At 43.6% G+C, this 12,677-nt stretch overlaps 1 protein-coding gene across 2 annotated transcripts in view; it reads left to right on the forward strand.

Annotated features, from left to right (window-relative positions):
* The window catches only part of ZBTB11 (zinc finger and BTB domain containing 11), a 1,204,127-nt gene that overhangs the window by 593,742 nt on the left and 597,708 nt on the right, over window positions 1-12,677 (forward strand). For both annotated transcript variants that reach the window (XM_044071594.1, XM_044071595.1), the window contains exon 6: window positions 7,094-7,330. In XM_044071594.1, the coding sequence (XP_043927529.1) occupies window positions 7,094-7,330 (237 nt within the window). The remainder of the gene's footprint in view (window positions 1-7,093; window positions 7,331-12,677) is intronic.

The following is a 12,677-nucleotide window of genomic DNA, read 5'->3' on the forward strand; positions in this document are numbered from 1 at the left end:
CAAGGACATTTACTAATAAGGACAGACAACACCACTGTCATGTGTTATATAAACAAGCAGGGAGGGACTCATTCATACCCCCTCTGCAGACTAACAATGATTCTCTGGGAAAAAGCACGGAGTCTGAAGATACACCTGCAATCCCACTTTGTGCCAGGCAAGGACAATGTACTGGCGGACAAGCTGAGCAGAAATTTCTTGGATCCACACGAATGGATACTGCATCCCCACATTTTCTCACAAATAACAAAGACATGGGGAAGACCGGACATAGACCTATTTGCGTCTCACACGAATCATCACCTGGAAAAGTTCTGTACCAGGACCCACCAGGCACTAGCCTGGGCAGCGGATGCTCTCTCCTTCAGCTGGAATTCCCTAAAAATTTATGCATTTCCCCCTCTGCCACTGTTGACCAAGGTGATCCTGAAGATCAAAGCAGAACAACCAACGGGCATTTTGATAGCTCCAGACTGGCCAAAGCAACACTGGTACCCATTGCTGTTGAGCATAACTCGGACCAAACCGTGGCCTCTGCCCCTATGGCCCCTGCTCCTAACACAACACAACTACAGGACTGTTCACCAAAACCTGAAAACATTACATCTGACAGCCTGGAGGTTACTTTAACTCCTACCGCTTCCAGTCTTTCCAAGGCAGTTCAGGACATCTTATTGGAAGCACGCAGACCATCCACCAGAAAAGCCTATTCAGCCAAGTGGAAGAGATTCAACATCTGGGCTGCCAACAGGGGTCAGGATACAACAGTACTGAGTATACCTCAGATATTGGAATACTTGGCAGAAATGTTTCATTCTGGACTCTCATATTCTTCCATAAAGATTCATGCCTCAGCAATCTCAGCAAGATACATTTGTGATCCACCAGTGTTCTGACATCCTTTGCTAAGACAGTTCCTGAGAGGAATAAAGAATATCAAGCCTCCCAGAAAACAACCAGTACCTGCATGGGACCTCAATTTTGTACTGGAAAAATTATCTCTGCCTCCCTTTGAGCCAGCAGCAACCTCGGAGATGCAATTTCTATCATGGAAAACGTTTTTTCTATTGGCAGTCACATCAGCAAGAAGAGTCTCGGAGATACAGGCACTTATGGCAGTACCTCCTTTCCTCATTTTCCATCAGGACAGAGTCTCTCTAAGAACAAATCCTTCTTTCATGCCAAAGGTGATTTCCAGGGTGTCTCTAAATCAAGCTATTCACCTTCCTACTTTCTTCCCCAATCCTCAAAACAGAGGGGAAAGACTGCTGCATACCTTGGACATACACAGGCAAATACGTTACTACTTGGACAGAACTAAGGCCACCAGAAAGTCTGACCAGCTGTTTGTAGCCTATGCTGCTGGAATACAAGGAAAAGCAATCTCCAAGCAAACAATTTCAAAATGGATTGGACACTGCATCAGATTCTGCTATTCTTACCATGGAAAAAGTGTGCCAGCCAATATTAGGCCACATTCCACCAGAGCTATAGCCACATCCACAGCTTTCCCAAGAGGAGTTGCTACAAAGGACATTCTAGAGGCTGCTGCATGGAGCTCCGTGCATACATTTACCAAACACTGCAACCTGCTTTTATACTCCAGATCCCGAGCAGGCTTTGCTTCGGCAGTCCTGCAGGGCATTTTAGCTACACCATCTTTTTCTTAGCTCCATCCACCCCCAGCTTGGCTATGGTATTCAACCCATATGTTATGACTGCAGTTGCATTCTTGAAGGACATAGTACAGTTTTGTACCTACCATAAATGTAGATGTCTGATAGATATGCAACTGCAGTCGGATTTTCCTCCTCCTTCCCTCTTCTCCTTCATTTGGGTCCATTCCCCCTGTTCCTTTTAGCTGGGGGTATCTCCTATGGTGTATCTGTTTATTACTGTTGTGCATGTCTGGAATTGTTTATCCATTCACCAAATTTAGCCTTCCTAGGAGGGCACCTGGCATCTGGGGCAAGAAACACTGAAGAAGATGGCGTCGGCCGATGCCTTTATACTCCAGCCGTTGTGGCGTCTGAGAGGAGGCAATACCAGCCGACGCCAGACCCAGACTTTGGAATTCGGCCGACCGAGGGCTGCCTGAGGCAGGACAACCCATATGTTATGACTGCAGTTGCATATCTATCGGACATCTACATTTATGGTAGGTACAAAACTGTACTTTTCCTATCCCAGTGGACCAGGTGGAGTTAGCCATCTTTCTCCTTGAATGACTTTGATAGTAGGGAAAAATTATGGAAGTATCATTGATAGAGAGGGCTTGTTATTCTATTTCGGACTCTTTACCCAAAAGAGATGGACCATAGATATCATAGGTTCATAGGTTCTTAGGTTCATACTAGGCTATCTGCCCTAGGGCATTTATAAGACTAGCCAGAGTGTGTGTGGCTTTCACCACCCCTTAGGATGAGAATACTATACCCATTAGTTTGCTGTGCCTCTGTCCAGCAGTGATACAGAGATGATTCCCGGGGTAAACCTACGATCTCCCATCCACTCGTCAAGATTTCTCTTGAACAGAGTCAGTGAGGGGCTCTGCCTCACATGGACTGGGATTCTGTTCCATAGTGTAGGGAGTCTCTGGGTGATGAATCTGTCCCTCCAGCACATCCTATTTATATCCATGTTGAGGTTTAAGTCTCTTGCTCTCGTGGCTCTGGTGGATTTGGATTTTTTGAGGTGGAGCATGTCCATTAGTTCCGGGATGGACATGGCCTTGTATGTCAGGCACAGATCACCTCTGAGCAGACGGTATGCGACTGAATAGAGCTGGAGTTTCTTCAGTCGTGCATCGTATGACATATGTTTGAGCCCCTTTATCCTTTTGGTGAGGAACTTTTGGGGTCTTTCCAACTGCTGCAGGTGTCGGGTAAGGTACATTCCGAATGGGGCGTTGTACTCAATCATTGGTCTGATAAGTGAAGAGTACAGGGGTACAATGACCTCTCCTGATCTGGATGTGAATCCCTTCATGATCAGGTGGGCAATGTAGAAGGTCTTCCTAACCACTTTGGCAATGTGAGTGTCAAAAGAGAGGTTACTGTCAACTTGGGTCCCCAGGTCCCTGATAACTTCTTCCGTGTTTAATGGATTACCACCTATGTGGTAATTAGGGGTTACCTTGTTTTTCCCAAAGACTCTGGCACCAGTTATCCATTTCTATGAGACCTTTCTGGAGGATGTCTGTGTCTGATGGAGTGTCAATTATGGTGCCCAGTTTGCAGTCATCTGCAAATTTTTTCAGCCACAATCCCCCTATGTTTGCCTGCACTTCAGAAAAGTAAATGCCGAACAAGAGGGGGCCCAGGACTGAGCCCTGTGGGACACCGCTCGTGACCGGCTTAGAGTCTGACATGGCACCAGCAACTCTAACCCTGTGTGTTCTGTCCTTGAGCCAGTTTCAGTTCTAGACTTGTCCACAGTCGGACTATTTCAAAAAAGTACCCAAATTCAAATGCTTGCCCTGCAGTCCCTTTTCCTAGTACTGATGCTCAAACCACTTCTGTGGTCAATGTGGACTGTGACATTCCAGTGTGAAGAAGTATAGGAGATTTCTCAGGTTCAAGATGGGAGACTGCCATTTTCTAATTTGCAGTTTGGCCTTTCTGTGACTTTCAGGATGTTTACAAAGTGTGTGGCACCAGCGGTAGCATTCTTGAAAATCAAAGGTCTTTGTATTTGCCTATACCTAGACGATTGCATACTGCAGAAGAAGCTAAAATTTACCTTGGACTGCTTGCTGAATTTAGAGGTTTCCCTCAGTGTCCACAAATCTAGTCCGTGACACCCAACAAGTCCTTAGTCTTCTTGAGCCCCATTCTAGACGAAGTAGAGTACAGGGTGGAGAATTTCTTGTCAAAGATCTGCATGATGATGAGCGAATTCCTCAAAGCCCACTGGCTTATGGCCTTTGTTATTGTAATGGTGCCTTTAGCAAGGATTTACACACACAAGGTCCAGTAGTACTGGAAAGCCTAATGGGAACAACGCACACTGCTTTAGACAAGAAAATACTGGTTTCCCCATGTATTCAGGAGTTCACCTGCTGAACCTCTCCAGTTAGGGAAAATCTGGGAATGCCTTTTTCTCACTTGGGCACAACCAAAGTCTGGTAACTGATCCATTGGACAAGGTTAGGGTAGCTCATTCAGCCAACCTCATTGCCAAAATATGTAGAACCCAGCCCAGAAAAAAAATTGATGTAGTTGTAAAGAAGATATTAGCTGTAATCCTTGTTGTTAAGACCTTCCAACCCATATGGAAGCCAGATTGTCTGTGGATAACCACAGACAGCAGTGTGCTTATGTGGTGTGTAAGCAAGAGGCTCGCATTCACACTCTTGCCTACAGACTAGCTAAGCAAACGTAAGAGCTGGCAGCACAGTCACATATGAGCCTTGAGTCTACCTATGGGCTTCAGTCATAACAGCAGGCACACATATTAAAATTCTGACAACAGTGATTAGCACCAAAATAAAACTGCCTTCAGAAGTCTAATGAAGAAATGGAGGATGTTGGAGATGGACTTTTTCACATATGCAGAAATTCACCAGCTCTCCGTGAGTCTGCATAAGACTTCTATGCAAAAATGTATGGGCTTTGGACAGTCTCTCCTTTCCATGGAAAAGTAGTTTTTTTGTAAAATTTTTCCCTCTGTTTGAGAGACCCAGAATGATTTTGATATTTCCCCATATTAACCTGGACAGTACTGGTTCAGCCACTCAGTGCATACATCAAAAGGAGTGCCATGCAGCCTGACCCCAACCACAGATGTGCTTAAGCAGAAGACAGGTGTCCTTGAGCACCCAAATCTACATGGTCGCAGACTGACTTCCTGAATAATGTGATTTTAAGACATACTTACAATTATGAAGAAAGCCAGGAAGCCAAGCACAAGGGAGTTGTTCCTAATAAAATTGAGAAGATTCTTCTTCTTCAAGAAGACAGGCCATGGTCCCATATTAGTAGGGTTGCTCCTGGTACTTGTACTTTTTAGATCAGTTTGCAGCAGGACTGTCCTACTGTCTCCCCCAGTGTATCTTCCCTTGACCAAACACCTTCTGGTGAAGCACTTCTTTATAGGAGTCCTTCACCTCCACCCTGCAATGGGAGGGGTATCTATCCACCTTGGGTCATCTATTTTATCTCTGAGAATCTGACTTTAGATCTTTTTGAACCAGCAACCTTTGTGCTATTGAAAACAGGCTTATCGGTGGCTATAACATCTGCTTGAAGAATTTCTTGATTAAAGCTGTAATGTGAAACAAACCATTCACAGCAATCATTTTCGGTGCAACAAACTGTTGTGTGGCTTGTCAAGAAGTCATGCAGCTTACTGAGTTCATAGCTCAGTAGCAAGCTTCTATATAGATCAGTGATCCCTAGTTTCTTGTAAAGAGTAGATGACAGATAAACTGGAAGTTTTATCCCTCTAGGGTCTAAATAATTCCTGAATAACAACTATGTTCTCTTGAAAAGTAAAAGTATTCACTGACTTTCAATGCTTCTCATAGTTGTTTGCAATGAGGTGTAAATCAAATTTCTAATTTCAAAGCTTCCAGGTTATTGCTGAATCACTTTACAGAGAACTTCAGGTGGTTGCACTTGGATCAAAAATGCAAGTGACAAACAAAATGGTAGATATTAATTGAAAAAATGAACTGGAAATATTTCTGAACTACAGTATGCTAAACAATTCAAAAACAAATGTGTTTACCTCTGATACCATGTGACATTATTAAAGCTTATCAGGGCACTCTGATGTCTTACCAGTCGTCTTGAGGTATTTACAGTGATTGCGAAGTACTGCATATGAAATTATACTGTATGGAATTCTGAAATACCCAGTAGCATTAATATTCTGCATTCAGTGTATACTCTTGTGGTATAGTGACCACTGTTCCTTTGCTAGCCCCTATAGAATTAGAATTATTTTTTTAGTCAAAGTAGCCTAGCTTTGCCTTAGCTGCAGTGTCTTCACTTTGTCTATCTGTTGGAAGTGTTAGATTTGATACTGTGAGTCCTGACACTTTAAAAAGTTAACATTGATGTGTTAAACAGTGAGTTTTGAAACTTGCTGTTACACCATTAAAGCATTTTGGCTAGGGTCCTTCTCTCTCCGCTAGTTGTGCATTCTAAATGCAAGATGACTGTAATTCATTTTTTCAGAGGTAGGGAAATGTTCCAAGGGCCAGATTCATTAAAGCCTACACTAAGTATACACGATCTGTATTCAAGAATATGCCTACCACATTTTTTGTGCTTTCTACTCACTCAGAAAGATTAGACTAGGTGTACGTGTAGTCTGCACTTGTGAATCCTCCTTGATATTTAAGGTTGCAAGAAAATCAGCAGGAAAACTAAAATTAGGAGGAAGAAGGTGCGAGTTATGCTTGTACTGTCTGTTCACTCAGAACGGTGTACACTTACTGTAAGTGTTAATGAATCCCAGGACAAGATATTGCAGTTTGAGTCGGTGTATATCTTCTCTAGTCACATGCACATTTTTACTATTCATAGGATCCATACTTGCCTTCTCCAGACTTTTCAGCAGACTCCCTTTCACTTTGTAGACTGTAGAGCTTAACATTTTTACCTCAAGATAGGGACCTATTAACTGAGGGATCTGGTAGTCTGTGTTTTTTAGGGGGGGTGGGATCAAACCCATATCTCTCTCTCTATTTTTCCCCTAATGTTCTGTAGCTTACTGTCCAGTATTTATTTCAGGGTTTTCAAAGAACAACAGGCAACACACAGCTGGTTTGATTACGGGATGGAAAATGTTATCCAACAGACATGTTCTTAAGTATTTTATCACTTTTCCACATACTTGAGGGAATAAATTATTTCTTACACAGATATGTAGCTCACCAACGAGGTGGATTTTCACTGTTATATCTGTCGTTGGCAGGTTTGACTGTGTGGGTCCAGAAGTTACCCAATGTAATGCTTCTGGTAGGAAAAGTGTCTTAAATAGCTGTTGTCTAATATAGCAACTTGTATATTTTTTGTTAAAAAAATGTACTGTAAAGGATCGATATTCTTGATTTTATTATGATTTTGTTTTTATTTTTGTCCAGTTGTGTAAAAAAGAATTTCAGTATGGAACCTCTTTACGAGCACATCTTGCCCGCCATACTTGGAAGAATGAAGTTGCCTCTGCTGCAGCAAGCATTACAGAGTCTGGAGATGCAGCAATTAAAGGTCGAACCAAACGCGAGTTCATCTGTGATATCTGTGGAAAATCTTTACCAAAGCTGTATTCATTAAGAATACATATGCTGAAGCACACTGGAGTAAAGCCTCATGCATGCAAGGTAGAATAATGTTCTCTCTAACAATAATTGCAGTCTTTTGCTTTACAGAGTTAAGTAAGCTTGCATTATTGCTAATTAGTAATGTATTGCACTTATTTCTGATGCAAAGTTTTATTCTGTTTATTTTTTCATTTTGAGTACCATTCTGGTATGACACTAAACAGTACAACGGCATAAATGCTTGGTTGCATCTTTTAAAATAACACTAGGACTGAAATGTACTTTTCTGTATACTTTGAGGTATCTGTTCAATAACTAAGAAAACTGGTCATTTTTTTTTAAGTTGTAGTCTGCTGTATGTGGTTATGTATCTCTAGTGCTGACATCTTAAGTCAACTTCACTGTATAGTTGGAAGGTCTGCATTCCACCATTTGTGATATCCATGAACTTTTGCACAGTTGTAAAGCCTGACACAACTTTAACTATCATTTTTGTACCTTTATTTGCCAAATTCAAATTACAGTTTTCATTGGCATGTGTGTGTGTGTGTGTGTGTGTGTGTGTGTGTGTGTGTGTGTGTGTGTGTGTATATATATATATATATATATATATATATATATATATATAATGTATATATAATGGGTTCCCTTCAGAAGCTTTAAATACTGAAATGTTGAATTTCAGTATTTCGAGCCCAAGAAGCCAAATCCACATAATAGCGAAAGTTTAGAAGCGTGAAATTCAAAACCTCGAATACCGGAGGTTTTGAATTTCGCACTTCTAAAGTTCCGCTATGGTCATGTATTCAGGTAAGTTTGTGTGTGTGTTAAGGGGTTTGGGTAGGGGCTGTAGAGTGTGTTAGTGTGTTTTGTTGCTCTGATGTGTGTGAGTGTGTGTAGAGAAAGTAGCTTGTGTGGTGGTGATGTCCTTCAAGGATGCATCTGCAGTCATTACAAATGGGTTGTCCTGTTGTCAGGCAGCCCTTCGGTCGGCCGGATTCCAAAGTCTGGGTCTGGCTTCGGCTGGTGTCGCACTTCACCCGACGTCATTGCGGCAGTTCTTCGGGTATAAAGGCATCAGCCGACGCCATTTTCCTCCGTCTTTCTTGCCGCGTGGCGCCCGAAGCAGAAGCTGTTCGCAAGTGCCGGTCGGTCAGATCCAGAGATTACTACTACCGAATATTACTTCGAAGAATTCTAAAAAGCTAAGTACCCCGTTGGGGACTCTTTCTTGCCTCAGTCGATGTCAGAGAAAGTGAATAACTGTTTATCTTGTGGGAAACAAATACCTCATAAAGATTTCCATTCCTATTGCATACATTGTTTAGGCCCAGACCACGACGTAGCAGCTTGTCTAGCCTGTGCTTCTTTTAACCGACGGACGCTTAGACGTCGGTCGGAGTTTGCTGAACAGATTTTCGGCTCCGATTTTGCATATATTATGCCATCGGATCCTCCGACTACGCAAATTACCAAAAAACGCAAAGAAAAGGACCGACACTCGCGGTCCGCGGTTTCGGCCGAAACCGCGGTTAAGCAAACCGTGAGTGTCTCGGTTTCGGCCGAAACCAAGCAAGCGGTTCTTTCTTCAGCCGAAATCATGCCTTCTACCGAGGCCTCTTCTAACCTGGTAGAAACAGCTTCTGAAATCCAACCTTCTGTTGCGGTTTCACAGGATTTATCAGACACCATTCCCCTGGATATTTCAACCCCTGCACGTGGAGCTGCTAGGCCTCCTGCAGCTATGTCTATTAAGGCCTTTGCCAGGGCTAAAGCAGCCAAAGCATCAAAAACGGTGCCTGCCAAGCCCCCCTCTCACAGGCCCAGCACCAGCTCCCATATGCTTACTTTGGCTGAGGATCTCATCTCTCTAATTCGTGGAGCCCAGCCTCATCCAGACAGGGCCTCTCTCCCTCCTCCAGAAAAGAGGCCTAGAGCAGAGCCCCCTGAGCCAGTATCCACAGATGATTCCTCTGATGACTCAGAACATTCAGACCCTCCTGAGGCTGCTTATTCTCCTTACGAAGACTCTGATGCTGAAGAGTCCATCCCTTCAGCCTCCCCTCCTGAGGAATTTTCCTTTGGGGAAACCTTGCATGCTATGAGGGAACAATTTCAGTGGCAGGGCCAAGATTTCTCAGACTCCAGAAAAAGGCTTAGGACCTTTCTACATTTGCCACAGCATAGGCCTTTAGCTATACCTCCAGTTCTTTCTGTTGTTGATGATGCATTTAATGATGCTTGCACTGCTCCTGATTCATTACCTCCGGCTCCTGCTAAGCCCGATAGGTTCTACAGGGTCCCGGACACTCATCACCATTTATATAAGGCTCCTTTTGCAGATCCAGAGACTATCTCCCAGGGTCCTAAAGCTGTAGCAGCTACTTCTACTAAAACCCCTCCCTCTGAAAGGGAATCCAGGTCCTTAGAGAGATGGGGTAAAAGTTTACACCTCTGCTACTTTGTCAGCTAGAGCTTTGAACTGCCAATTTCATATGATTCAATATCAAGAGTTTATGCTTGACCAGTTGACTAAAAGCTGTCCACTGAAGAATCTTTAGATAAGAAATATGTTCAAGAAATGGTACATAACATACAGCAGGTTAGTAACCATTCTTTAAAATGTGGCTATGATGCACTGGAGGCTTCCTTTAGATCAGCCATGACTGGCACAGTTATCAGGAGGCATGCATGGCTGAAAGAACAGGCATTACCAGACCATGTCAAATCGAAGCTTTTGGATGCACCTATGGACAAGGTCAATTTATTTGGTTCCCCTGCACAGCAGGTACTAAAAACGATGGAAGAGAAGGCAAAATCTGTACAAACAGTGAAAGATTTCTTACAAGTTCAACCTCCAAGGTTTAGCAGGAACTGGCCCTCCAAGAATTGGTCCTTTCCGGACTCCTCTAGGGCACAAAGAGGCAGGAATAGGCGCTCGAGAGGCAGAAACCAATCCAGGGGTGCCTACAGGGGACGCCAGTGGCAAGGTAACAACCAGCGAGGCATGGATGCAGCCACCACCACTCCAACAACTCAATCACAGTGACTTGGCGGTGGCACTGCCTACCAGGGAACAACTAGAAGCACCCTTAGGTGGAAAGCTAGCCTTATTTTCAAAGAACTGGCATTGCATCACAAGAGAAAAATGGATTTTGCAAACTATAGACCAAGGTTACAGGTTCCATTTCCATACTCTACCAGGAAAGAGAGGAATGCCAAACCTACCACCTACTCAAAGGACAGAAGCTCTAAAGCAAATATCTCAATTATTAAGAATGAGAGCTGTGGAAAAGGTACCATCTATGGAGCAAGGAAAGGGATTTTACTCCAGACTCTTCCTGGTACCAATAAAAGAAAACAAATGGAGGCCTATTCTAGACCTGTCCGCTTTAAACACATTCCTCGTTGTTCCAAAATTCAAAATGCTGACCCTACAGCAGCTTCTTCCCATGCTGGGCAAGGAGTCTTGGCTGGTAACTCTAGATCTCAAGGAGGCATACCTGCACGTCCCCATAAGACCAATTTGCAGAAGATACCTCAGATTTCTTGCAGGATCAGAGCATTATCAATTCTCAGCATTGCCCTTTGGCTTATCTACTGCGCCCAGCGTATTCACGAAATGCCTGGCATCAGTAATCGCTCATTGCAGACTTCAGGGGATTCAAATCTATCCCTACCTGGACGACTGCCTGATACAAGCGGACAACAAAATCAAACTAACAGAAGACTTACAAAGAGTCATTTACCTGCTGCAAGCCCTGGAATATACAGTCAATATAAAAAAGTCAAGGCTGATTCCATCCCAAAGAATAACCTTTCTGGGTGCAGAACTGGACACATCAAAACAAATGGCATTTCTAACTGCAGAAAAGAAAGAGCAGCTTCCTCTCTACTTCTTGGCATTAACAAAGCAGAACCATCTAACTGCAAGAAAAGTGCTACAAGCTCTAGGCTTCATGGCATCCTGCATAATACTGGTCCCTCATGCCAGGCTGCATAAGAGAAAGCTACAGTGGTACCTAAAGAATTTGTGGTCTCAACACAAGCACAGCCTAGAAACCAAAATTCCAATGATCCCATGCCTGAAGCAAGAGTTCCTATTGTGGGCTCAGGCCTGCCAATCAAACTCAGGATTGCCCTTCTGCAAAAGTCAACCAAGACAAACCATCACGACAGATGCCTCAGACCTCGGTTGGGGGGCACACATGCTGGGCAAGTGCATTCAAGGCCTATGGACTCAAGACCAGCTGCACCTGCACATAAATCTAAAGGAAATGATGGCAGTAAAATTGGCAATCCAGGCATTCAGACCTTTTCTCCAAGAAGGTCAGTTGATGATAAGGACAGACAACACCACAGTTATGTGGTACATCAACAAACAGGGAGGCACACACTCATATCCTCTATGCCGGCTGGCACTGGACCTATGGGATGTGGCTCTGAGCTACAACATTCAGTTACAAGCAATTTATGTACCAGGGAAGGAAAACATTCTAGCAGACATATTAAGCAGAACTACAACAGATGCCCACGAATGGATGCTGCATCCGGACATCTTCAAAGCCATCACAAGAGAATGGGGATTACCACAAATAGACTTGTTTGCATCCCCACTCAATCACCAGCTAAAGAAATTCTGCACAAGGACGTACCACCCACTTGCTTGGAAGGTGGACTCCCTATCTTTCAGTTGGAAAAGCCTGATAGCATACGCATTCCCACCACTTCCTTTGATGCACAAGGTGCTTCTGAAGATCAAAGAGGAACGTCCGAGGATCATTCTGATAGCTCCAGACTGGCCAAGACAACATTGGTATCCATTGCTGAGGAGCATGTCCCGGTAACAAATATGGACACTGCCCCTGATCCCATTACTGTTAACACAGAACAACTACAACATCCTGCATCCAAACCTGAAAACTCTGCAGCTAACTGCCTGGAACATTACATAACAGCAATTAACCCAAATTTATCCCAAAGGGTTAAAGACATAATCCTGGAGGCTCGTAGACCTTCAACAAGAAAGAATTATGCAGCAAAATGGAAAAGATATCTCATTTGGAGTACTGCAAAGGGGCAAGATGTGACACTGGTGAACATAGCCAACATCCTGGAGTACTTGGCAGAGCTCTTCCATACAGGCCTGTCCTATTCTTCCATCAAGATACATGCACCAGCTATTTCAGCAGAATACAGCTTGGATCCTCCTGTCTTCTCGCATCCTCTGCTCAGACAGTTTCTGAGAGGAATTAAAAATGTGAAACCTCCCAGGAAACCTCCATTGCCAGCATGGGACTTTAACTTTGTGCTAGAAAAATTGACACTTCCCCCTTTCGAACCAGCAGCAACAGCAGAATTACAATACTTATCCTGGAAGACTGCATTCCTGCTGGCAATAACTTCA

This window comes from Protopterus annectens, chromosome 5.part0, assembly GCF_019279795.1.
Source record: "Protopterus annectens isolate FY-2018-M chromosome 5.part0, PAN1.0, whole genome shotgun sequence".
NCBI lineage: Eukaryota > Metazoa > Chordata > Ceratodontiformes > Protopteridae > Protopterus > Protopterus annectens.